Raw genomic sequence first — 25,070 nt, 5'->3', positions numbered from 1 at the left:
CACTGTGCCACCAGGGAAGCCCTGAAATAGTTTTTTTTTTTCAAGAAAAATTCACAGCTGGTCTGTCAGGAGGATATTAGGTACAGGTAGCCGAAAAAGAATAAGGACTAAGGAAACAAACTGGCTCTCAATTCTTAAGTGCAAAGGCAGGGTGAGCTCCAACCACAGGCAGGGTGCTAGGCCTGGCTTCTGTACCTTTAGAGAACATCTGTTTGTTGCCTTCACAGATGAACAGCAATTAGTGTAATTATTAAACTCTTGGTTACAACCTTTTATTTTTTTATTTTATTTTTGGTTACAACCTCTTAGCCACAAAACTCTCAGCCTCCGCGCTACTATCTTGTGGCAATGTTGTAGTAAAGCCTAAAATCATCCTGATTTTTCCTTCTTTCTAGGTAGCCTTTTTTTCTCTCTCTCTCTCCCGACTGGCTGCTTGTAAGGTATTTTATCTTTGAAATTTAAAAATTTCACCAGCACACAGTTGCTCTTTCCACTAATTTCATCTTAGCAGAATGAGCCCTTTCAACACACAGAAGCAGCTGTTGTTTTTTTCAGCTCAAAGATATGTTTTTCCATTGTATCTCTGATTGCTGTTTCTGTTCTCCTTGTTTCCGCCGTTTCTTCAGGAACAGCTTATTTAGATCACAGCACTAATTTGACTTGTTACATTGGAGATGATGCTCTTCCAGCAAATGCATTTGAGCATCATTACGGTTTCTTCCTCTCAGCTCATTCATTCACTTTATCTGCCTGTTGCCTCATCTCCCCTTTCAATCATTTATTTCAGAGTATGCCTTGAATTTTATTAGAAAACAATGCAAAGCGGATTCAACCTGAAATTTACTTACAGTTTCTATGATTAGTCTTCTTCAAAATTACACTTTTCCTCTGCCTCAAAAATCATATATCCCCCTCCCTCATTTTGGCCACATGCTGTTTTTATTTATTGTTGAACAGTGATATTCAGGTGCAATTTGCCCCCAAAACAATGTCTGGTACTCCTTAGGATGCCGAGTTGGGTGGGTTTTCCCGATCTAAGTCCATAAGCTGAAGGGCTGATGCACATGAAGTTGCATCACCCATTCATGGGTGGGTGGTCCAGCTTCTCTGTGAATCTATCATGTTGGTTCTGTGACCTAGTTTCTTTGCATCATTCTCCATCTGGCAGGGCTTCCGATCCAGAGAGTTGGGGTGCTCCCACTGCACCAGGGAGGACAGCTGCAGAGCAGGGGGAGGGGGACGCCCCACTAGTCTTGAGCATTTTTCGGCCACGTGTGTCCTCCGGCCTCTGAGTACAGCTGCCCGAATACCACTGCTGCGAGGCAGCCAACCCACCCCAGCTGCCTGCGGCCACGTGGCCTCACGCACCCTCTTCTCCCCCAAGTTAGCAGAGGCGACAGCATGTCCTCTTACGCTTCTCCTATCCCTGCACTGAGCTCTAGGGAAAGAGTCACGAGTCGGCACTTGGCATTTCTTCACCCTGATCCCAATTCTCCCCATTCATTTTTTACACTTTTTCTTTCCCCCTCAATCACTTCCATCAGGACCTAGTGATTCAAGGGAGGTAGAAGTTAGACAAACGCTAGTGCTCAAGTCACATCTTCCCTCGACTCTCCAAAGATCCTTTTTTTAGGTGTTCTTCTGTCTTCTGAACGCTCTTTCTTTGGGGGTCAGCTATTCCCGCTATAAAAATGTATTAAATTTTCTCTTCCAGGTTGTCAGTTTTTCCCCATCTGTCTGGAGGCTGCTGCTGTCTGGACATTTTTATAACTGAGATGCAGCTGCGTGGCTTCCTCCAGCACTGGATTAAGTACCTTCTCTCGCCTGACTTCTGTCCTGAACGGGAAGGTTCACTGTGTTCCGTCCCTGGCAGGTTTCACTTGGGATGAAAAGTCAGGGCAGCAACCTTTAGGTTGAAAAGCCCCCATAAGAAGAAAAAAAGCTTCACTTGGGGTGCTGGTACCTACCCAGGGAGATCCAATTCTCCCCCAGAGAATGCTATCTCCATAAAGAAATATTTGCCTGATGGTAAAATGCTATCACCTGCCTCCCTCAAAACAAGAAGAAGGGAGAGGTGGGAATTTCCTGGCAGTCCGGTGGTTAGGATTCAGCGCTTTCACTGCCATGGGCCTGGGTTCGATCCCTGGACAGGGAACGAAGATCCTACAAGCCACGTGGGGCGGCCAAAACAACAACAACAACAACAACGACAAGGGAGAGAAGAAGGGAAGAGGCTCCTCAGGGACGGCAGCAGCCCGAGTGTACGTGCACGTCCATGCTCGCTCAGCTCAGGGGACTGCCCGGGAGCCCTGCCCGCTCACTCGCAATCTGCATTCTGTTTTTTATCTGTATATAGGTTCCAATTTCTTGTTTCTTCCGAAGGTTTGTTAAAAAAAACAACTCTCCTCTGGTAAAGGTCCCTTTCCCAGTCCCTCTGCTGCTCGGAGTTTCCTATCGCTTCCTTTTTTATTGTTTGCTGGGATTTCAGGGTGAATAGAGGATGCAAGTCTGGTCTCATGTGTCCACCGCTGGGATGACACTGGCCAAGCCTCACTGGATCCCCGACCAGAAGATTCTCCCTGCTTTTATTAACACAGTTCAGTACAGCTCCCTGAGAAATTCGGTTTCTTGAACCCACATATTGGTCTTCAGAGAAAAAATTTTCTACAGACGACACGGTTCTGCTCTGGAGGCAACCAGGCACAACAGTACAGACATCATAAACTGAGGTATTATGACAGTAAGGCTTCAATTTGGTCCTTCAAGTAAAAAGGCTGAAAATAAACTTCAACTTTCTCAATGAGAAGAAACACATGCAAACCTAAAAACCTTCAAGACGGCATACAAACCACGGATTCAACCATGTGACAGAGGTGAGTAAAATCTCTCCCAACACCAAAACCAATCCAAGTCTCCCCTGCACTCACAGGAAAAGTACAGGCGCTCTACACTGAGTCATGTCAGGACGTGGATGTGCCTGGAAAATGGAATCATGCTACAACGTGGATGAACCTGCTCAGAGAAGGAAGCCAGACACCAAAGGCCACAGGGCACCTGACTCCATTTACATGAAATGTCCAGAACAGGCAAATCCATGGAGACAGAAAGTAGATGAGTGGTTACCAGGGGCAGAGTAAGGAGAATTATGCTAATGGAGATGGGGTTCTTTTTGAGCTGATGAAATGTTCTAAAATTAGGTGATGGTAGCACAACTTTGTGAATATACGATACTAATAAACCACTGAATTGTGTTCTTTAAAAGGGTGACTATTCAGACATAGAAAACAAACTTGTTACCAAAGGGGAAGGGGGTCGGGGTGGAGACGGATAAATCCAGAGTTTGGGATTAGCAGATACAAACTACTATATATAAAATAAACAACAAGGTCCTACTGTATAGCACAGGAAACTATATTCGATATCCTGTAATAAACCGTAATGGAAAAGATTATGAAAAACAATATGTATAACTGAATCACTTTGCTGTACACCAGAAACACATACAACACTGTAAATCAACTATACTTCAATTAAAGAAAAAGGAAAAGTTAAAAAAAAAAGGAAAAGTAAAATCAGCAGGATATTTGAAAAAATGAAGTTGGAAAAAATTTTCAAAACCTAAAAAAATTAAAATAAATAAATAAAAGGGTAAATATACTGTTATGTAAATGATAGTTCAATTTCCAAAAAAAAAAAAAAAAAGAGGTACTTTATTACCAAATCAGGCTCACTGCTGTAACACCTTCATTAGATCAAACAGTACTTCAGGAGAACAGGGTCTCTGATACTATATAGAGCAGCAAACCAATCATTTATAAATCTTTTTAAAATACCAGATTATTCTTAAGTTTAAAAAAACCCCCAAAACTATGAGTAAAGCTGAGACAGGAGAGAAGTAAAGGAGACTGGCAGGAAGTCTCTTGAAGGGTCACGAAAACAGTCCTTTCAGTGGGAGACAGAAAATAGTAACTTGCGGGGACCCAGGAGACTGAAGTGTCCTAGTGTAAAACAGGTAAGGATTCTTCAAAATATCGTTCCTGCTGGTACAGATACAGCAGTGACCTGAGAAACGGCTCAAAGCTCCCTTAAATTTGTTAAGTGGTACCCATCTCTTATATCCACTGAAGTGTCACTGGTTTATTTTTCCTATAAAGTTCATACAGCCTTAAGACACTCAACGATATTTCTGTGCTAAATACTATATTTACTACTGATGCCCTGAACCACAGAAATGTACAGAGATCATCTAAAACTAGAGTACAGAATTTCAAGGAAACCTGTCCATAAAATCAAATCCAAAAGCAACAACCCGGAAGATCACTACAGAACCGCGTGATTCCTTCACAGGCAGCGCTGGTCTCGATTTGCCCCCAAACAGGATGTCTGGCTACAATTAGAAGAAATCTGAGAAATGTGACCTCCTTAACATAAAAAAAGGAAAACAAAACATTCAAGATACACAAGCATGTGAAAATCACTAGTCGTATGATAATTACGTTGGTCACAAAAACTGTTTCAAAACACACGATCCATCTTCAGCTACAGGGTGATGATATGTACTTGTTCCTTGTAAGACAGAGTTGATCAGAGATACAAAGCTTTTATAGGAATTACTTCGTAGCAGACATGCAAATTTGACGTTTAATTTTATTGAACTGCTGATTCTGTACTTACTTGCTCTCTGGTAAACGCATAACTATGAGTTCTACCGAACAGACCTAAGCAAAGAGAACGCCTCTTTTCACTCCACAGGAGTGCGGACGGGTCTTTGAGGAGTCCCGGCCCCGTTGTACAAGGGGAGGGCTCAGTCCTCTGGGTTCTCACAGGTACTATTTTCTGCCCCCCCCCCCCGCCCCGTCCCGAAAACAACACGTCAGCCTCATGCATGCTCTCTGGTTACATGGCTGTATACCTAACACGATTAAAAGGGAGAGACTAAAACACCTACTGGACTCGTCACACACAGAACGAACACTTCAGGGTGGGTCTGAAAGGGAGACTCCTGGATCAGGTCCTAGTTCTTGAATACTTCTGTAGAGTATCATTTTTTTTCCCACCCTGCCCTTTCCTTTATTGAATTTTCATACAATGAGCTCGCTATGACCATCACCGGATACACTAACAACAACAAAGAAGTTACAGCTGGATCCTGTATTAGTCTCAGCTGCAGCTGAAGTTCAAAAACGTTTAAAGCCAATAGGAAGGCGCTGAGGGAAGGGAGAAGAGAAGGACTCCTTCCTGGGAGTTGAAAGGTCTGCTCTTCCTCCACGGTTCTGGCAGCAAAGGCATCTCTTCTGTATTATGTAAATACAGTTTGTCTTACTAAGTTTTCCAGTTCTAAAGTTCGTTTCTCTGTAAACCCATGGCCAAATATTAAAATAAAATCCTTACTGTGTGAAGCCAGATAACTAATCACCTCCACATGCGGGCAGGCCTAACCAGCCGCTGTGTATATTTGTTCCAAGTTCGCCCACGCACGTACTCCACTGACATCTGAGCTGCTTGGTAACTCCTTTCGGTCACCAATCTAATCCACATTTACCAAAGAACAAGAAAAATGAATGGGACTTTGACCTTGAATCAAGCAGATGATTTTAACATATTTATAATTCTAAAATGACATTAAAGAAACCAAAGCACTCCTCTCTTCTGTTCATATATGTAATCTAGACTATAGGATTCAAGTAATGATATTAGGCAACCAGCCTGGACTCTTTAAAAAAGTCAGTCACTGGAAAAAAAATTTTTTTTTTTAAATTTTTTTAAGACTGAGGAGACATAACTAAATACAAGGTGTAAACCCTGATGAGAACCTAGATAGGTAAGAAAGACATCTTGAGAACAAATTGGGGGAAGCAGAATTTGGACTAAATGTGAAATGATAGTATGGAATTACTATTAGTTCTCTTAAGTATGGTAATGGTTGTATTTAAGTAGGAGAATGTCCTTAGGAAATGAACGCTATTTAGTATTTAAGGATAAAGTGTTATACTATATGTAACTTACTTTCAAACGGGTTAGCCAAAAAGAAAAAGTAGTACATATTAGAGATAAGGCAAATGTGGCAAAAATGCTAGCAATTAGGTTAAAGATACATGGGTATTCACTGCACTATTTCAACTTTTCTGTAGTTTTGAAAATATTCAAAATACCAAGTTGGAGGAGAAAAGAAACAATAATCATACTGCCAATCATCAGTTATTCCTAAACTCAAACACAAAACATCTTCCAGGTCGCTCTGCTGTGCTTCTAAGGGTGGGCAAGGGGCTGACTATGTTGACGACACAAAGTTTTAAATGCCTGCTGTTTATTGGGGATTTTGGATAAATTTTTCATTAAGTAACTTCACTTGGGTTTTTCGATGTCCATTTTACATATGGGAAGATTGAAGCTCTAGGAGATTAAGTAATTTACACAATCAAGGCTAGAGGTACCACAGCTGCATATATTTGCTTAAAAATACGTCAACAACAAATAACAACCAGTCGAAATGTTTAAGCAAACCTCTCTGAGAGTCTCAGATTCTCAGAACAAACCACTAACATCACAGCCGACTATTTTCTGCCTTGAACTGAGGAAACTGTCTGAAACATCCTTCGATGGCTGACCTGATAGAGCAAACAGGCAAAAATTCTGAAATCGTAATTCCCAGAGATCACAAGGGGGAAGGGGGCCTCTCCACTCCCACGGGCCTGAGGTTATCTGGGCAGGGGTAGCTGCATGGTTCTCTCCGGCATGGTTCATCCCAACACAGCCCGCCAGGAGGAAGCACGGCCGAGGTCAAGGAAGGCCGTCCACCACGGTGCTGGACCATCCTGCGGCTCCCAGCTCCAATAAAGGGATGAAAGTAATGGTCTCTGAATGGAGGGGGGAGGGCAGCAGGGACATGTTTAGGGACATTAGGGGAAAAGAGCTTCAATAAAACATGCAGAAACGGTCTCATAAAATGACGGGTTTACACTAAAAGACTCCCCTCTCTAGCACTGGGGGAAGATGATCAGGTTAGTTTTTACCACCTGAGCTTGGCCTTTCATCTCTAACTAGTGAAAGCTGGACCGGCCCTGACTGTCAATTTACAACTCTTTAATTAAGGAAAAGGCTCTCCTGTCAAATCTGTTCCTGAAATTCCCAGTCACCGATGTGTCTCTTGACTGCTAAAACCAAGTTAAAACCGCCCGAGCCAAGCTCACGTTGACTAGAGAGCTTCCAGACGCAGGGAGACAGCTGGGGCCAGGGGCCAGCGACCAGCCACCGAGTGGGGCTGAGGGTGTGCCCCAGACTCCGTACTGCTGGGCAGGCCTGCACCACATTTCCAGGTGCAGACTTTTCTCTCAAGAGTGCAATTCTTTTTACCCTACCTTGAATTTTCACAGGTCAAAGAGAAAAGGGAGATAAGATTTCAAATGCAGAAGAAGCCAGAAGACTTCTGGAAGTCTTTGTCATCTCTACACGCGGGAGGGTCTGCTCTTTGTCAGGATCATAACACTGGACGGGAAGAGATGAGAAAAGAAAGGCCTCAGACGCCCCTGCCCCTCCGCTGGAGGAGAAAAGGATGGAGGCCGCCCGAAGGTACCAGGGACTTAAATCCTAAAGCCAAATGTCTAAGTACTGATAGCAGCAGAGCCCAGGGGGAATATCTCGGCTTATGTTCTTTCCAGGTTAAAAAAATAATCATGTTCTGCACGTCCAGCCAAACTGCTGGGCATCTGTGAGGCAGAACCACCACGAGGGCTGCCGGAGGACGTGCGACACGCGCTCCGGACTCCTCTTGTGAGCGAGATTCTCAACACCTAAAGACCAGGAAGGAGGGGAGAAGGCATGTGATGTTCTTTTGTCAAAATAAAAACATCACAGTAACCGTCTGACCAGCACACAGCTTACGCACTATTTTAAATGAAAAGGCTAAGCTTTAGAAACGTGACTTTCGGCAATCTACAGCAGATACTCTGTGATTCCTGGGGAAACGCAATGCTTCAGAAGAACAATTATCTAGCGTTAAGATTCTTGTTACACAGGCAATGAAAGGCGTCATTTTATCCTCAAGATGGTTCTCGCTCTCATGAGGGCATCACACACTGAATCAAAGTCTGCAGTCACTTGTCCTCCCACACTCGGGAAATACAGCCTCATCGTGTGAACAGGCCAAACATTTAAAAGTCACTGAAATCCTCCCATTTTCCCATACTCTAATACAAACAAAAATGAATTCATTTGCCTGTCTCAATTCAAAAAAATTTTAATCTAATTACTGAAACTTGGAAAAGGACATGCTTGATCATGTTATTTCCTCTCCGAAAAGAGCTAAAAGGAAGTCCTGTCTTCTAACAGAATATTAAATGGCCAACGCCTGCCACTTCTGATTACCGCATTTTAAAAAATATTTCCGTGTTAAAATAAATGTAGTCATGGACCTCCCTGGTGACTCAGTGGTTAAGAATCCACCTGCCAACGCAGGGGACATGGGTTCAAGCCCTGGTCCAGGAAGATCCCACATGCTGTGGAGCAACTAAGCCCATGAGCCACAACTACTGAGCCTGCGCTCTAGAACCCATGAGCCACAACTACTGAGCCCATGTGCCACAGCTACTGAAGCCCAAGAGCTCTAGGGCCCAAGTGCCGCAACTACTGAGCCTGTGTGCTGCAACTACTGGAGCCCGCGTGCCTAGAGCCCGTGCTCCGCAACGAGAAGCCACCGCAATGAGAAGCCCATGCAGCGCAACGAAGAGTAGCCCCCGCTCGCCGCAACTAGAGAAACCCCGGGTGCAGCAATGAAGATCCAACGCAGCAAAAATGAACATATAAATAAATATTTTAAAATGATAAAAAATAAAGAAATGTAGTCGTACGGATGTGCCAAATGAAACTGTTAATGGATTTACAAGCATGTGGAAATATATTTTGCTTTATTCAAAGTAGCAGAAAGTGTTCATCTCAAAAAGAAAATGTAACCTAGCTCCGTTCTTAAAGGGATAAATATATACACCCAGTGAACACGTGTGGCAGAGAGAAGAGGCTTCCTCTTGGCCCTCAATGGCCAAGACGAGATCCTTATTCTTAATAAATAAGAGAATGAAACCCGCCTACCGCTCCAGCCAGTATCAGACAACCCCGCAGCCCTGGTTCCAGTCACTCCTCCTCAGCCCTGGAACAAGACAGGTATTTACAGTCACATAGGACAGGACACGTGGAGACGTGGGGGCGGGGCGGGGGGCTCCCCAGTGGGTGAAGCCCAGCAACTCCACCAAGGGTCCAGCAGATCATCCTCAGTGTGGGGGCCTGGAACTGGACGGACTTCAGGGACATCGTGAATGTAAGTTGGCTACCCACCCAGGCCCAACAAAGGCCATCGTAAGAAGAGGAACTGTTTCTCCCCTGTGTATTTTTCCAAGAAGGAAGATACCCTTCCAAGAAGTCGCCCTGCTAACTGCCCTTCACAGCTCATTGGCCAGATTTAGCTTACACAGTCAATAAAGGAAAACGGATTACCTTACCTGGTTTAGACCATTTAAGATTCACTTCCTCATGGTGATAAGGTCGCTTCACAATGGACAGATTATCTGCACAAATAGGGTTGTCAAGCAAGGAAGGGAGGGAGGATGGATTTGTGATGGGAAGCACAATGGCCTGCTACAGACTCGAATTCAGCCCTACCGAAGGCCAGCCTGCATGGCGGTAAGCACCAGAGAAACAAACCAGCCGACCGACCCTTCCCCTGCCGCCCCACAATATCTAGATCCCGTTTTATGGTTTAAAATCAAGGGTTGTTATTGAAAAGTTACATTTTATAGAAAGGGAAACTTTTTTTAAGATTTTAAAAAGTCTATCAGCCACCCTAGCACTAAATTAACTATAGAAATAGCTAAATAGTGACCGTTTTAATGAAGCCTCATATTATCAAACTGTGGTTTTAAAGAACCTCCAGAATGTAAAATAAATGCAACCCAGATGTTCATGAAAAAAATGAAAACAAGATTGTTTTTACTTCATAGCAACCAAATAGGTCAACCCATTTCCTCCTTCAGAGAATTCTCAGAGGACCACAAAACTCTACTAGAAGAGCATGTGTTTCATATGTATCTGTCCAAAGAAAAAGGAAACTCTGCTGTCCAAGATAAACGGAGAATATTATATGTTCCCATGAAAGTGAATTAGAAAACTGCAGTAAGGCTGTGTCTACATGTTGCCAAACATCTGGATGAAAACCGAAAAAAAAATTCACTAATTAGCTAGATATTGGGAAATACTTTTCAATCATCATTAAAATGTCTGGTTTTATAGCAAACTGCCATTTTTATTTATTAATTACAGGAATAAGTTGTTCCAAAGAAGAGTACAGTGATTAAAAATAGCCCTGCTGCAAGTTTAAGATAGGAACTTACTTTCCCCTATTTGCACAGTGTGCCTGGTGACATCAAGTCAGCAGAAAGAGTAAATCTGTTCTATCAAGGTAAATCACAAAATATTCTTAGCCAACTAAACTGACTCAGGTGAGTCTTTTCTAATATTTACGGAATACTGAAAGATATTTACCCAAAATAAACGCTTGCTGAGTTGTCGCAGTCACGTTATAAAACACTACGGGATCTCATTCATGTCTATTCTATCATGTTGACTGGGGGGCTGACGTTAACTATAAAAAGTTTATGTTTGATTAACTTCAATATCAGGATGGAGAGTCATGTATTTTCTACTCTCATTTAAATGATTTACTATTTTCCCACAAATTCAAAATATTTAATATGCTTTATGCAGCTTTTAGGATACTTTGGTAAAACCTATTTTTTCATTTCATTTCACTTCAGAAGTTTCAATAATCCTCTACTACAAATTGATAAACCTGCTTCCCGAAGGACGTGCCAATAACCTTTAAAAAATAGTTTCTCTCTCCCAAAGTTATTTACACTAAGAGTGTGAGCGTGCAAGCAGCGTTACTATTCTAACTCACCTGATGAATTACTGTCGCTCCTCTATCAGAAGGACTTACCTGAGAAACGCTTAGTTGCAAAACAAACCCACATTGCCCTCCCTAAACTCCCTGCCACTCACCACGCCCCACGCTTTCCCTCTGTTCTCACCACACAGCAAACTTCTAGGGAAGGGCCATGGCCCAGGCTTCTCCTTCAGCAAGGAAAAATCTCTCCCATTCACTCCTTAGCCCTCTCCAGTCTAGCCTGCTCCCCACCTTTCCCCAAACTTTTTTTTTTAAAGACACCAAATCCTGTAGACACTTGTCCATCCTCATTTCAGTTCATCTCTCGGGAGCATTCAGCTGAGCTAACACTCCCTCTTCTTAAAGCGCTCCCCCCCCCACTGCAATTCCACACAAGCTTCAAGGTTTCCTCGACCTCACTGGTACCCTTTCTTGGTCTCCTTTTCTGGGTTGTCTTCAGTCCTGGGATTTTTCTCCTCTCTCTCAACTCTCTCCCCTAAGTGACCTCTCACCCATTCCCATAAATTAGAAGAATTTAAATCTTCCCAATGTTTATCTCCTATCCAGACCATTCTTCGAAGCAGCAGACCACATAGCTGAGCATCTTCCTACCATCTCTACCAGGACATCTCACAAAGTCCGATTTTAAACACCAAAACTGAATTCCTGAGATCCTGTTTCCAGTAAAAGCTGACCAGCTTGTTGCAGACAACGCTTCTGCCAAGAACAACTAAAAAGGCTGAGCAAATTACAAGAAACAACTGTTTGAAGGTATCAGAGAGCTACCAATGCGGTGAGAACCTAGGAGGCCAGGATCCCAGAGAGAAGGTGCAGAGAGATGAGCCCAATCATCTGAGCCACTCTCCTCGAGACAGGTGCCAATTCACGGCAGAAAGTCAAAGGCCAAGAGGCTACGCAGAGACGAGTAGTTGAGAATAGAATATGAGGTCAACAGAATCTCCAGCAGTCTGATGGGACTGGGGGGACAAAATTAGAATTCAGGGGCTGCCAAGTAGAAGAGGCCCTGGTAAACACCCCGAGCTTTCAGCTGGGACCACCAAAGCGCTATACCCTGGGAGAAGGGTAAACCAGAGGGAGACCAGCCCTCACAGTGATAAAGTGATTACTTCCCCACCCTAATGCCTGCCAGGAGCCTCTCTTGAAGAGATAGTCTCAAACTACCTCTATAGTTTTTCATGCACATCGTCTAGAATTTAATTAAAGCTTAACAGGCAATCAAGATCACAGACTGAAAAGCAAGGGTAAAATAGACAACAGAATATATTCACAGCATGTCCAAATATTGATGTTATCAGACACCAATAACTAATAAAGAAATTCACTGGACAAGACGAAAAATTTTAACAGAAAATTGGAATCTAATAAAAGAATCAAGAACACTGAAAAAAGCAATAACTGAAATTAAGAACTCAACAGATGGGCTTCCCTGGTGGCGCAGTGGTTGAGAGTCCGCCTGCCGATGCAGGGGACACGGATTCGTGCCCCGGTCCGGGAAGATCCCACGTGCTGCAGAGCGGCTGGGCCCGTGAGCCATGGCCGCTGAGCCTGCGCGTCCGGAGCCTGTGCTCCGCAACGGGAGAGGCCACAACAGTGAGAGGCCCGCGTACCGCAAAAAAAAAAAAAAGTGAGAACAAAATAATGACATCTTCAACAAAAAACAAATGAGCCCTCCAAATGGTTTTCTCTCAAGACTCCCCTTCTCCTGAAGCAGCACCACCTACAGTCACGTGAGCCAGAAACCTAGGAGTCATCTGATTCCTGCAGTTCCTTTGCCTTTAACCTCCCAGCTGTCAATACGCCCATCTGATCCTCCAAAAGACATCTAGCAAAGCAATGCAAATTATAACAGTACATCATTTCTTACCCAGGAGACAGGCAAACACTTAGAAGTCTGACAAATGCCAAGAGCTGATTACGACGCTGATAATACACCTAGTGAGAAATCAACCTGCCAGCGTCTGGTTAAACAGAGAGCACACCTATAACCCACAACTGCGATTCTAGAGAGATACTCAAGAGAAACTTTCACAGTTTGTAAAAGGAGAGGGGAGCCTTGGTATCCTTTGCAACAATGTAAAATCAACATAACAGTCCAAGGCAAGACAAGAAAAATAAAACGTTATGGCAGTTAAAAGATACAAACAGGGTCTCTACATAATAATATGGATAACCTCAAACACAAGCTGCAGAACATTACAGAGTATGATGCCATTTGTTGATAATTTTTTAAACAAACCAAAAAGAGATCCATATATTGCTTACCGACACACACACATACACATTCCAGTATGAAAACTATTCCAGAGGGCCCACATCACATTCATCATGGTTGCCTTTAGGAAATACAAAAGACAGGAAGGGGAAGAGGACCAGAAGCGCTCGACAGGGGCGAGCCCCACTTTACTCAGTACTTATTAACAAGTATTCACTGAAGGCCTATTCCACGCGACGTCTCAGGTCTCGGAGAGACAGCAGTGGTTAAAAGCAGACGCTATTCCTTCTTTCACAGAACTTACATTCTAAGAGAGAAGAGACGAACGATGAACAGGTACGCAGCAGATGAGGAGTGCTAAGAGCAAAGAGGAAAAATGAGGCTGGGAAGGGGGACAGCGGGGTGCTACTTGAGACAGGCTGGTGGACGAAGGCCTCTGTGGCAGGGAGACGTGCGAGCAGAAACCCGAAGGGACCAAGCAAACACATACGCAGATACCTAAGGGGAAACCACTGTGGGCAGAGCAAGTACCAAGGCACGGAGTCAGGGCAGCGCTTGGCAAGTTCACGGAACAGCAAGGAGACCAGCGTGGTGACAAAAGTGAGGGCAACTATCAGAGACCACAGGGGACTAGAGCAGGGGCAAGGACAGCCCCAAGGCGAGAACTTTTTTTATGTTTTTAAAGGGTTATCAAGAAGAGTGTGTGAGAGCCCAAGTGTGGCCCACACAGCTGAGAACGTCTGCTCTCGGGCCTTCTTACAGGAAAAGTGTGTAGGCCAGGACCCGACACTGCAGGCAGCAGGGGACTCTGAGTGCGCCAAGGACGGTGCCGACCTGGAGAGGAGTGACACGACCTCTGCTTTAGAGAGACAGCTCTGGCTGCTGTGTGGACAAGGGCAGCGGCAAGGAGAACGCTGGACGGCTAAGGCAAAGGAAGTGGAAGACCGCACCAAAATCTGGGCCTGAGCAATGGGAAGAACGATGCTGCCAGGTGCTAGGATGGAGACACTTACCTGAGATGCTTTAATTCGTTTTTGTAAAGACCTTAAACGATGGGACAGAACATTAACAGCTACTACATGGATTCTGAGTAATGGGAACGTGTTTGTTTCGTTGCTTTCTGTACTTTTCCGTGAGTTTTTATATAGGTTTGTCCTACACCCATCTTTCCCTTCACTTTTGCCACCCTCCGCAATCCACCTCGCCCCTGTAACTCCCACCCGAACCCCTCCTCACTGGCGCCTATCCCCAAGTCCTCTCTTCCGCTCCTCCACTCTGTTCCCCACTCGGCAGCCGAGGACACTCTCCTTACGGGGCAGGGTGTCCAATGCTTGAGAACGTGGCCTCTGAAGCCAGGACGCCTGGGTTCAAAGCTCGGCTCCACCACTTGCTAGCTGGAAGTTACTTGGCTTCCCTGTGCCTCAGTTGTCCACTGTCATCCGTAAATGGTGCTCATGTTACGTACCTAACAGGGTTATTGCGAAAAGTAAATAGGTTAAGATCCATAAAGCAGGCGGGGCAGAACTGGACACAGAGACCATTGTGTAAACACTAGCTACAATTACTTAAACATAAATCAAATGTCATCCCGCAGTTTAAAACCCTTGATTGGCTTCACACACTTAATAAAATGTAAATTCCTTACCTACTCAAACTGCCTGAAGCGTCCCAGTTCACCGCTGGCTCAGACCACACACGGCAGCTTTCAGCCCTCTGGAGGCGCTCTGCTTCCCCAAGCCCCGGGCCCAGCCTCTGCCTGGTCCTCGACCCCTTTAGGTCACACCTGAAAGAGTCTTCCCTCCAAGAGGCCTCCCCTGGCTACCCGCCCTACCTACCCCTCCCACCACAGGCCCCCAACTCTCCCCTCAACTCCTTGTTGATTTCCTTTCACACATCAGCATAATTTGCAAAGACTTTATACATCTGTTTACATTTTTCTTCAGTCTCCCGTCTAAACAAAAGCTCCAGGAACGCAGGAAATTCATCTGCTTTATTCACTGTATTCACCCTTCCGCCAAGCACAGGCCCTGGCATTTGGTCGGGATGCTATCAATATTTGTTGAATAAATAAATGTTCCAGAAAACAATACGCTCTAAGCATACCCTAAAAGCACCTATCATGTCACTTTTTAAACATTCAAAAGAAAGCAGTTAATTTCCTATGCAGACTGAAAAAATAAGTTATTTATTTTATAACTTTCTACAGGTTACATTGATTTTTTAATATACAAAAACTCCAAAAATATCGAATCACTTTGTTGTACACCTAAAACATAACATTGTAAATCAACTATAATTCAATTTTTAAAATTCTCTCAAAAAGGGTGTTTTCATACTCTTTTTCTGTGAAACTGGTTTCCAGTTTGGCAAACAGTGGAGATGGACAAGCTCTTCTGAATTGCAAAATATAAAAAGGCATAGAGCGAAGTTTCCCTGGCACTGACGTTCCCCATCTGCTTGGTTCCCATCACCCCCCCCAACAGGTAACCATTGTTATTAGTTCCTTACTTAGCCTTCCAGAGAATTTTCATGCATATGTAACCACTTCCTTTTTTTTCTTTTTAACAGAAATGGTAACAAACAGTGCACATTTGCCTACACTTTGCTTCTGTAACTTAGTAAAATATTTTGGAAACCTCTGCCTATTGGTTCATAAGGAGCCTCCTCATTCCTTTATACAGCCTCACGACTTCAATCGCCATGCGGGTACATAACGTGCAGTGAACACTCGGGTTATTCTCCATCTTTTACTATTACAAACAAGGCAGTGAAGACTCTTGTACCTACGGTATCTCAGGCATGTAAAAATATACCTACACGTTAAATTCCTAGAACTGGTATTGCTGCATCAAAGGATGTACATGCCTGTAATTTTAAAAGCTGCTGCCCAGGGCACCTGTATCTATCGGGGTCCAACCAGAGAAACAGAAGGCCCTCAAGAAGTTGAAGTAGAGGGAATTTAAAACGAGGAATTGGTTACACATACAACAGAAAAGCGGAGAATCATACAGGAAATGGTAAGACAATGCAGAGATTAGCGAGAGGAACAAACTGCTACCACCTCTAAACTGGAGGGTCACAGGGAGGAGGTCCTTCCAAAGCTCGGGGGCTCGGTCAACAGGCAGGAGCTGGAGCCAAAAGGAGACCGACCCGCCAGACACAAGGCTGAAGGCAGAATGCGAGCAAAGACGATAACCTGGCCTCTCCCTTCCTCCTGCCATCCAATCACCCACCAGCGGCTCCCACTGGCCACACCTAGCCCCGAGCCAGCCGACCCAGGCTCTGGGAAACGTCCCTCTGCAGGCGAAGGGCAAGCAATGGATCCAAGCCAGCCAAGCACAGGCTGGCGCAGCCTCCTTAAGAGTGGTAACTAATTTACACTCCCATCGCCCACAGATGGTTTCAAATGTAGGGGTTATCGCTTGCCTGACAGGCAAAATCTGGGATCTCAGCCTGGCCTTAATTTGTATTAACTTTATTGGGTGAGGTGGAGCAGCTTTCCACGTGAAGCACAGGCTTACGTCTCAGCTATGCTGATTGGGGTTAGGGGGCGGGGGTGGTGCAGGAGGGAGGGGAAATCGGTAAAGTTATCCACCTCATCTGCCACAGATGGTCCGTTCAGGAAGTTCAATCACACAGACTCCCAAACTGAGCATTGGGATGGTGGCAATGAACCAAACTAGCCAGTCACCTTCCAAGTAGAGACGTATCTCAAGAACTGTTCTAGAAAAACTGAAAGGCAACAAGGCCCCAAATGAATGAAAGATACCTTAACTACAGTCAGCACACATTATAAATAAGTGTGTTCTTGTAATCTAGTACCCCCCATGTGTTCCTCCTTAGAACTGCCTTCCAGCCATTCCTACCACCACCCTCTCTCCTTATCCTACAGTTAAAGAACAAACAGTAATACCCTGGACAAACAAAAGTATCAAAACAGCAAGCAGGAATCATTTTTTGAAGTCTTCTAACCGACCAACACATTAGCAAAAAAGATATTTTAATTCTTTTGCCCCTGGCATAACTACTGTTTGAATAGATTATTTACCCTCTCTGGTAAACAAGCTGAAACTGACTTCCCCATATACAGTTCAAAGTTCTGTACTACACTCTAAAAATATACCCAAAAAAGTTATGTTTCACAAATGACTGGCAAGCGAAACTCATTCTTTCGAAGGGCTGAACTTTATTTTTAAAACCATGAATTTTAAAGCAAAGCATTTTTAGAAATCTAAATGGTGATAAAAACTAATGAACCATAAAGAAGTATGTTAACTTCAAAACTTCCATCAATCAAAAGTTAAATATAAGCACACTGAATTTATATGGCAAGCACTATATGACTCTTCTTTCAAAACTCTTAAGATTTCCGTCTATTCAAAAACACACTTGCTCTAAGAATGCCAAACATTTTAAAGTGTCTTCCATGAGGCAAGGAAGAAAGAAGTTAATAAACCATATCAATAAAGCTTAATAAGGCAGGGACATTTTAGTAGATAATCAATAAATATCTGTTCACTGTTGACTGTTCCAGTGAAGTGAATTAAATGATACTTTAAAAACAATCATACCCTTTTTCCCACTGCAGGGTAATTTTTTTTTTTTTTGAAGAGATGATTTTATATAATTTCAAACATTCAGAAAAGTTCCAAGAATTGTACAACAAATACCAATACACCCTTGACCCAGATACACCAAGTATTTACGTTTTGCCCCGTACGCTTATCCTTCTATTTTTTTCATGTGTGTGAACTTCTTTTTTCTGAACCACTTGAGAGTAAGCTGAGGCAATATACTTCCTTATACCTTAATAATTCAGTGTGTATTTCCTAAGAAAAGGAATATTTTCTCTATTTTTATTATCAAAACCCAGAAATTTAACATTGATACAATACCATTATCTGATCTATTGCCTATTCAAATTTTATCAATTGTCTTATTAGGGTAAATTTTTAAAGTTTTTTTTTCCAAATGTGAAAGTAATATACATCATTCCAGAAACTTGGGAAATATAAAAACCGAGAAAATAAAACATCCATAATATCAGCAGTTTTTACATTGTTTAGACCATAATATATAGAACTGCTTATTTTTAATGGTTGGAAAATATTTCATCCAGTAAACTCCCCATCATTTACCTCACCAGTCTCCTATTAGGCACTGTAGTTTCCAATTTTCTATTACAAATAACGTTAATGCACAGCTCCTGTGCGTGAGATTTTTTTTTTTTCTTCTTAATCTCAGGATTGTATTCCCAGAAGAGCTATATTAGCCCAAAGAAAGTCTTGATACTTCGGAGATGTAATACTGTCCTTCGCTATAATATTCAAGATCTATACTGGCTTCCTTTTATTCATCTTTATACCTGCTTTTAGCTTCAAGTTTTCTACATTCCTTCACGGACAGAGTCCAAAACTCCTTCAAATGAAATCGCCAAGCCAGCCAGCTGCCTGGCCTCGAATGTCAAACGTTTAAATATTACAGTTGTTTGTCTTTGTTTTCTAAAAAGGAGACACTTGTCTGCCGGTGCTGTTACCCCAATTTTGACAGGCAGGAAGCACCGCGTCCACGGAGAATCCATCACTTACATTCTTAAGACAGGAGCCTGGCTGGAGGAGGGTGTGCACCTGGGCTCCTCCTTTCCACAGAACTTTCCGTCAAAACAACACACCCGCTCGGTGCCACAGTGCTACCCCTAGCTTCAACTATGAGAACTGAACTCGACAAATGCCAGGATTCGGGCGAACTTCCCCCCATCCCAGCCCCACCGCTTCTTGGGGCGCAAACATTTCCCCCGCCGCAGCACTTAAATGCTAGAAGGTACCTTGATTAACCACTTCATCCTGAAGCGTTCAGCACTGCTGATTCTTACAGGCAGCTGCTCCGCAGCCTGTAATTAAGATTTTTTTTTCCCCAAAATGCTCCCTTATTACAAGGGATTCTGATGATTCCGTCTGTCAGCATAAAGGAGATCTTTAGCAAAAACAGAGAGAGATCCTTAACTTTGGGTGTTCCTGTAAAACAGGGGTATTAACCCTTTGCTTCCCAAGCCAACGACCCCACTCCAGCCACAGACACTACACAGACACGTTATTCGCTTTTAAAGGCGTAATTCGCATCATGACACAACGGTAATCTGTATTCCACTAAATAATTTACAACAAACGCGAATCTTCTAGCAAGAGGTGACCGAGCGTCAGAGGGACAGCTTGGTTTTCTGGGCTCACCTCCGGGCGGGCTGCAGCTCCTGACTCCGACCCCTCGGCTCCTCTGACTTTTTTTAAATTTATTTTTGGCTCACTCCGTAACGTTCCCCTCTTTCATAAAATGCGTGCGCTCTAGCGGCCCCCTCCTCATTTAACGATCCCACTGACCACTTCTGACCTAAAGCCAAGAAAACTGTCACGACGTTCAACCCTCTCCCCGCAGCCGCCCTTCTTGGACCCGGAGGATCCCCAATTCAAAACTTTGCCATCCCGGTTTCCCGTGGACTCCCCGCTTCCCACCACCTGAGAGAAGACGCGGGGAGGGTCGTCACCGACGGTTGGGCTCCGGAGGGCGTGAGAGCGGAGAAGGTCGCCCCCAAGGTCCCCCGCCTGCGGAGAGCGACCCCCGAACCCCGACCCGAGCCTCCGGGAGGCCCCGGCCGGCGGGCAGCCCCGGCCTCGTCCCAGACCCTCGCCCGGGCTCCGCGACGACCCCGCCTCGGGGCCCCCGGACCCCCTCCTCGGGCCCCGGGCCCGGCGCGCGCCGCGGGCCTCGGCGGTCGGCAGCCGGCACCGGCGCTGCCCAGACCCGGTCTTCTCAGGCGGACCTGCACCACCGATCCGCGACCCGGGACCGGCAGTCCCCGCTCCGGTCCGGCGCGTCCGCAACCCCCGCCCCAGGCCGCCAGCCGCGCCGGCCACACCTCCGACACTCACCGCCGCCGCCCTCGCCGCCGCCGCCGCCGCCGTCTTCGTCCATCTTGAGGCCGCTCCCGCAGCCGGCGAGCCCGGGGCCAGCGGGCGAGGGGCCGCGGGTGCGTGGCGCGCGTGCGGCCGTGCAGCTCCAGCAGCGCGCGGACCCGGTCGCTGCCCGGGCCTCCTCCCGCGGGGCGGGGCGCTCGCCGCTCGGCGCCGCCGTCACGTGGCGCGCATGCCCCGCCCCCGGCTGCGATGGGCGTGGCCCGAGGCCGCGCGGCCCCGCCTGCGGGAACCCGCCCGGACCCCTCGTGAACGCGCTCGGCCCCGCCCGGAGCCCCGCGAGGGTGAGAGGAGACCCTCCGGGGGCGAAGCGGGCGTGCACACCCGGCCCCGCCCCGCCTTCGAGCAGCCTTGGGACGGACGTGGGATCCGGGGCAGGCGAATGCCCAGTCTACAAAACACGGCGGCGGGAGGTCCTCCTCGCACGTGCACCCAGGGAAAAAAGATCAAGAAACGTATTTAAAAGTCAAGCCTTCGCCCTTCGGCCCGAGAAATTTTACAGTAATTCCAGCCTTCCCGCTTTCTGGTGTAGAATGGAGGCTCTCCTTTCCTGGAGATGAGTGCACTTCAACAAAGTGTAAAGCTTGTAAATAAACGTTATCATGAGGTTGGAACCGAATCCCCAGCCGGCACACCTGGGGCTCACCCTCAGAGGGCTCTTTGTAGGGTTGGCTCGTCTGGCCCCAGTCGTTCCTGCGCTTTCTCTCCCGTCTCCCTTGGAAAGCTGCCAGCTGCCCTGGATTTATGATGCAGAAAGAGCTCCGAATTCAATTTCCCGTGGGCACAGCCGGGGTCCTCAGCACAGGCCCCCTGGGCAGAAGGCCTCAGCCCGCCCCTGCCCCGTATCTTCCCCGGATCTCCTTTTCCACTCCACATCTTGCTTCCAGTAACTCCTCCTGAACCATTGAATGGGGCCCCTCCCAAGCTTTTCTGTTCAATTTGCTGGAACTAAATTGCATTAAAGAAAAGGAAACATTGTAATGGAGGAGATAATTCATCTCTAATATAATTTTCCAGCAAGTGTTTTATATTTACAAATGGCCCATTGAGTTGAAGGAACTTTCTGCTGTCATTTATCAAAATGGACATTTTTCACTTTTTTGTTCAAGGTTGTGGGATGATTCCAAAGAGTGCAATCTCCTAGTAATCTCAAAAATTAAACACCCAGCATTCTGGCGCTGCTCAAGCCTCCCGGCACACTTCTGGGTGAGATAAGACCTGTGGCAGCTTATGTGACAAATATACAACAGAAAAGGGGTCTAGGCATCAGGAGATGTAGGTTTGCATCCCAGCCCACAGACTTGGCTTCCGGGTCTTGTTCCTGTTGGCTTGGTTATCTTGGAGATAACAGCGTAGTTACTGAGAAAAATGACAGCATACTTTGAACTTGATAATGTGACATGCGGAGCTTTGAACTCAGTGATACTATCAATTTTAAGTGCTTTTAAATGTCAACTCCTAATTCTTTAGGTTTCTTAGAGTGAGATCCATAGATGCTTCTCTCAAAGTTTGAGTCTGAAAATTGCTTCTCTGATCTCCACCCAAGCTCATTTCCATCAGAATCAGCCATAGCCCAGTTATTTGTAAGCAGGGTATTATATTATCCCCACAGCTTAGCCAGGGCCTCCATTTCGACAAAGCCTGCAAAAAGTGTTGGGAGAATAAAGGCTCAGATTATAAGCCTTTATTTCTGCACTTGAATGGCGTAATTGGAAGACTTAAAAACCTTCAGTATGCGAAGGAATTAATATCTAATAGAAAAATTAGATTTTTGGGAAAAGAGCTGCTTTCCAGTACCTCTTAAATGCCACCAAGATAGCAGGTATCTAATCTGCTCACATGCAGGTTGGCCCTACATAGGAACATTAACTATCCTAATTATCCACTAAGATAAGCACTCACTTTATGCCCATCTGTGTTACTCGGATGTTGAAAGCTTTATAAGTGAATCTGTAAGGAAAACAATTCATGCAGCAGATACCACTCCAAGTGTTAAACCCAAACCTTGTTGCAATCATTCCATCAGACAATACATATTTAGGGACCTGCTGTGTTTCAAGCACTGTCCCAGGTGCTGGGAATACGATGATGAAAAAGATAGATTCAGTTCCTGTCCTCAAGAGACATATGGCCTAGAAGGAATACAGCCATTAAGCATATAATTACTCAAATAATTATTTAATTGAAAATCTGATGTCCTATTCCTATTTATAGACTTTCTCACAGTGTTTGCTGTTTCCTGTCTATTGGCTTTGCAGCCTTGAAACTCCTTCAGACGAAAACTGTAGTCTGTATGTATTTTGTCTCTGTGATCCACTGCAGGGCCTGGCCATATCAAAGAAATGTAGAAAGCAACAGTTTTTGCTTGAACTGGACGTATTTGGTATTGCTGCTGGAACAGGGCAAGCAAAAGTGAGAGACATCTTAAAAACATGTTGAAAGCCATTTATCAGCCCTTTGACCACCGCAGAAATAGTTTAAGAAATCAAGAATGGGCACACATTCTGGAAAGGTCAGAGGACTTCTCCTTTGTATATTCATCTCCATCCTCCAGGTGGAAGTCTATGAAATTGGACAGAAGTGTCCTCGCCCAGCACTAAGGTCACAATTGCCAAAACCCTGCCAAGGCCAGTTTCTTTGCACTCAGTCAGAAAGAGGCTGCCCACGCAGCCTACACAGAGCAGTTCCCGTCTCCTCTGATACCGATCAAGAAATGCAGAGACAAAAAAAAAAAAAAAAGAAATGCAGAGACAGCAGTGACTGTCAGCAGATGGAAACCTCAACTAATCCGTTACATCTGCTCAGGGGTCTCTGGTCCAGTCTGGGAAAGGCACACACGGCGTCCAGCTCGCTGCTGGCTCACGGTCACGAAAGGAAAGCAACGCTTTCTGAAATCTAATTTCATCTGGGAAAGAAAACATATCATTGGAATCGAGATGATCTTGTGCAGACTAGCATTCTCCGCTCTGCCCAGCCAAACAACGGGGGTCCAAGTGTCAAGTCACATCCTCATTAAATTTTCAAAATCCCAGACATCATGTCCTTCACAGCGTCCATCTCCCTTTCCAATCGTTCAGTGCAGTCTACCTTGGTCTTATTCTCTCCCCCCTGGAATCTACACAATTGACAACAGTTCTCTGGCCTCAGATTACCAAGGGCAGCTTAACTCCTTTTAGATTGATTAGTCACTTGCATTTTTTCAAGAACAAAGGCGGTCAAATTTCTCAGTAGTGGTAAACTTGGGAAAAAAATAACTTGGCCACCATTTCAAGCTATTACTTTGGAAGAAAGGCGTTTCACATACCCGCTCAAGGCAGCGTGGATATGAAGTTATCAAATGCAAAGTGTCTTCCGTAGTAATAAAAAGCTGTGTCATTTTTATCTCGTTCTTCATTTTTATAGGACGTCCCTGACCTACTAAAAACAAAAACAAACAAACAAAATTTTTAATTTAAAAAGGTCCCCGTCAGATGTTGGTCAGAGTCTGCTGTGTGCAGCATCAGGGAAATCCATCCCGGGGTGCAGAGTGGACTATCAGGCGATTAAAAAGGAAAAAACGTGAAAATGACACACATTAGTACATGGAACATCTGTCTGTAATCACTGTCCTCTGAATAGAAACTGTGCTCTTAGCCAGCAATCAAGTGACAGAACAACACCCATCACAGACCCAGAGAGCCCAACTGTGCCCAGGCAAAGGTGAGTCTGCAATTTGACCTGGAGGATGGCGAAAGCCAGCCATGAATTCCAGTCATTCACTGACTTTGCCAAAAGGCCACATAATGCCCAGTAAGGTCATTAGGTTCCCGGCCACGATGCGTCGCAGCACACCACCTCTGCTAACTGGACACTGCAAGCTCTAAAGTCATACAGCCCAGGTACTTTGCGTTCTTGGCTGTGTGACCTTGGGCAAATTGCTTCACCTCTCTGTGCCCTAGTTTCTGCCGCTGAAATGGAACCGACAACGACTCTGCCCCATATGGGTACTCTGAGAACTAGAACTAGATGCTATCATACACCAACAGTGTATGGCACACAGTAGGTGCTCAATCAATGCTCATCATTGTTATACACAGAGGCAGAAAGCTTCTCCACTCCCTCTCTCACAAGCCAGACGGGATGCATGAGACACGATAGGGAGTCAAAGCTGAATCTTAGTAAGGGCTCCCCGCCTTCACGGCCACCTTCTAACTGCTGTGTCTTCCTCCAAGTCTGTCTTCTGGAACATACCTTGCCACACTCCACGCCCTCTGCTTGTGAATTGTCCCACACTTCATACCTCATTAGTCCTCTAAAGAACTGGGTTCTTAGGGCCACGGTCACATGCATGCAGCTCCACAGGGGAATCTGGGGACTCTGTGCCCCTCCCTTGATGTTACTTCATTCATTCGAAACCTGCTTCTTAGCTCCCCCACCACGCAGGCCCTGGGGATTCAACAAGAGCCAGCAGTCAATGACGTTTAATGAGGCCCCATCAGACCTCAGCATCCAGACGGACAATAACAGCCCCAGAAACCTTCCCCACACACCCCCTTGCAGCTGCCAAGGTTCCTTTTCTTAGGCAAAATAGAGAGACGGGAAGGGTCTGGCATGCACACCCCACTCAAATACTTCTCCCTCAATAATAGATTAATCATACTAGTTTAATTTGTACAGATCTTCTGTTTGGTCAATACATTTTTAGCATTTACTAAATGTATTAAAATTCATCACTGAGGTTTCGAATATATAAACACACTATTGAGGACCCCTATTCACTGGAACAGAAACAATGCAAGTGATTGCTTGTCTTTCCATCATGTTGCCTGAAGACACAATATTAAACCTCTCTTTCCCCTCCTTTAACAACATACAGGGCCGATTCTGACCATCCTGATCACTTTTGTTGTTAAAAATCATGTAGCTTAGACAGACTTCTGATTCCAGAAATATGGAGTTGATG

The 25,070-nt window shown here is 45.1% G+C and overlaps 1 protein-coding gene across 1 annotated transcript in view; it reads right to left on the bottom strand.

The window, feature by feature from the left end:
* CYTH3 (cytohesin 3) overlaps positions 1-20,229 on the bottom strand; it is an 88,383-nt gene extending 68,154 nt beyond the window's left edge. Inside the window, exon 1 of the mRNA XM_065893476.1 lies at positions 20,087-20,229. Coding sequence (XP_065749548.1) covers positions 20,087-20,129 — 43 coding nt within the window. The 5' untranslated portion in view covers positions 20,130-20,229. The remainder of the gene's footprint in view (positions 1-20,086) is intronic.
* Between the last annotated feature and the right edge of the window lie 4,841 nt (positions 20,230-25,070).

The sequence above is a fragment of the Phocoena phocoena genome, chromosome 15, assembly GCF_963924675.1.
Source record: "Phocoena phocoena chromosome 15, mPhoPho1.1, whole genome shotgun sequence".
Lineage (NCBI taxonomy): Eukaryota > Metazoa > Chordata > Mammalia > Artiodactyla > Phocoenidae > Phocoena > Phocoena phocoena.
This window is presented reverse-complemented; position numbering and strand designations above follow the sequence as displayed.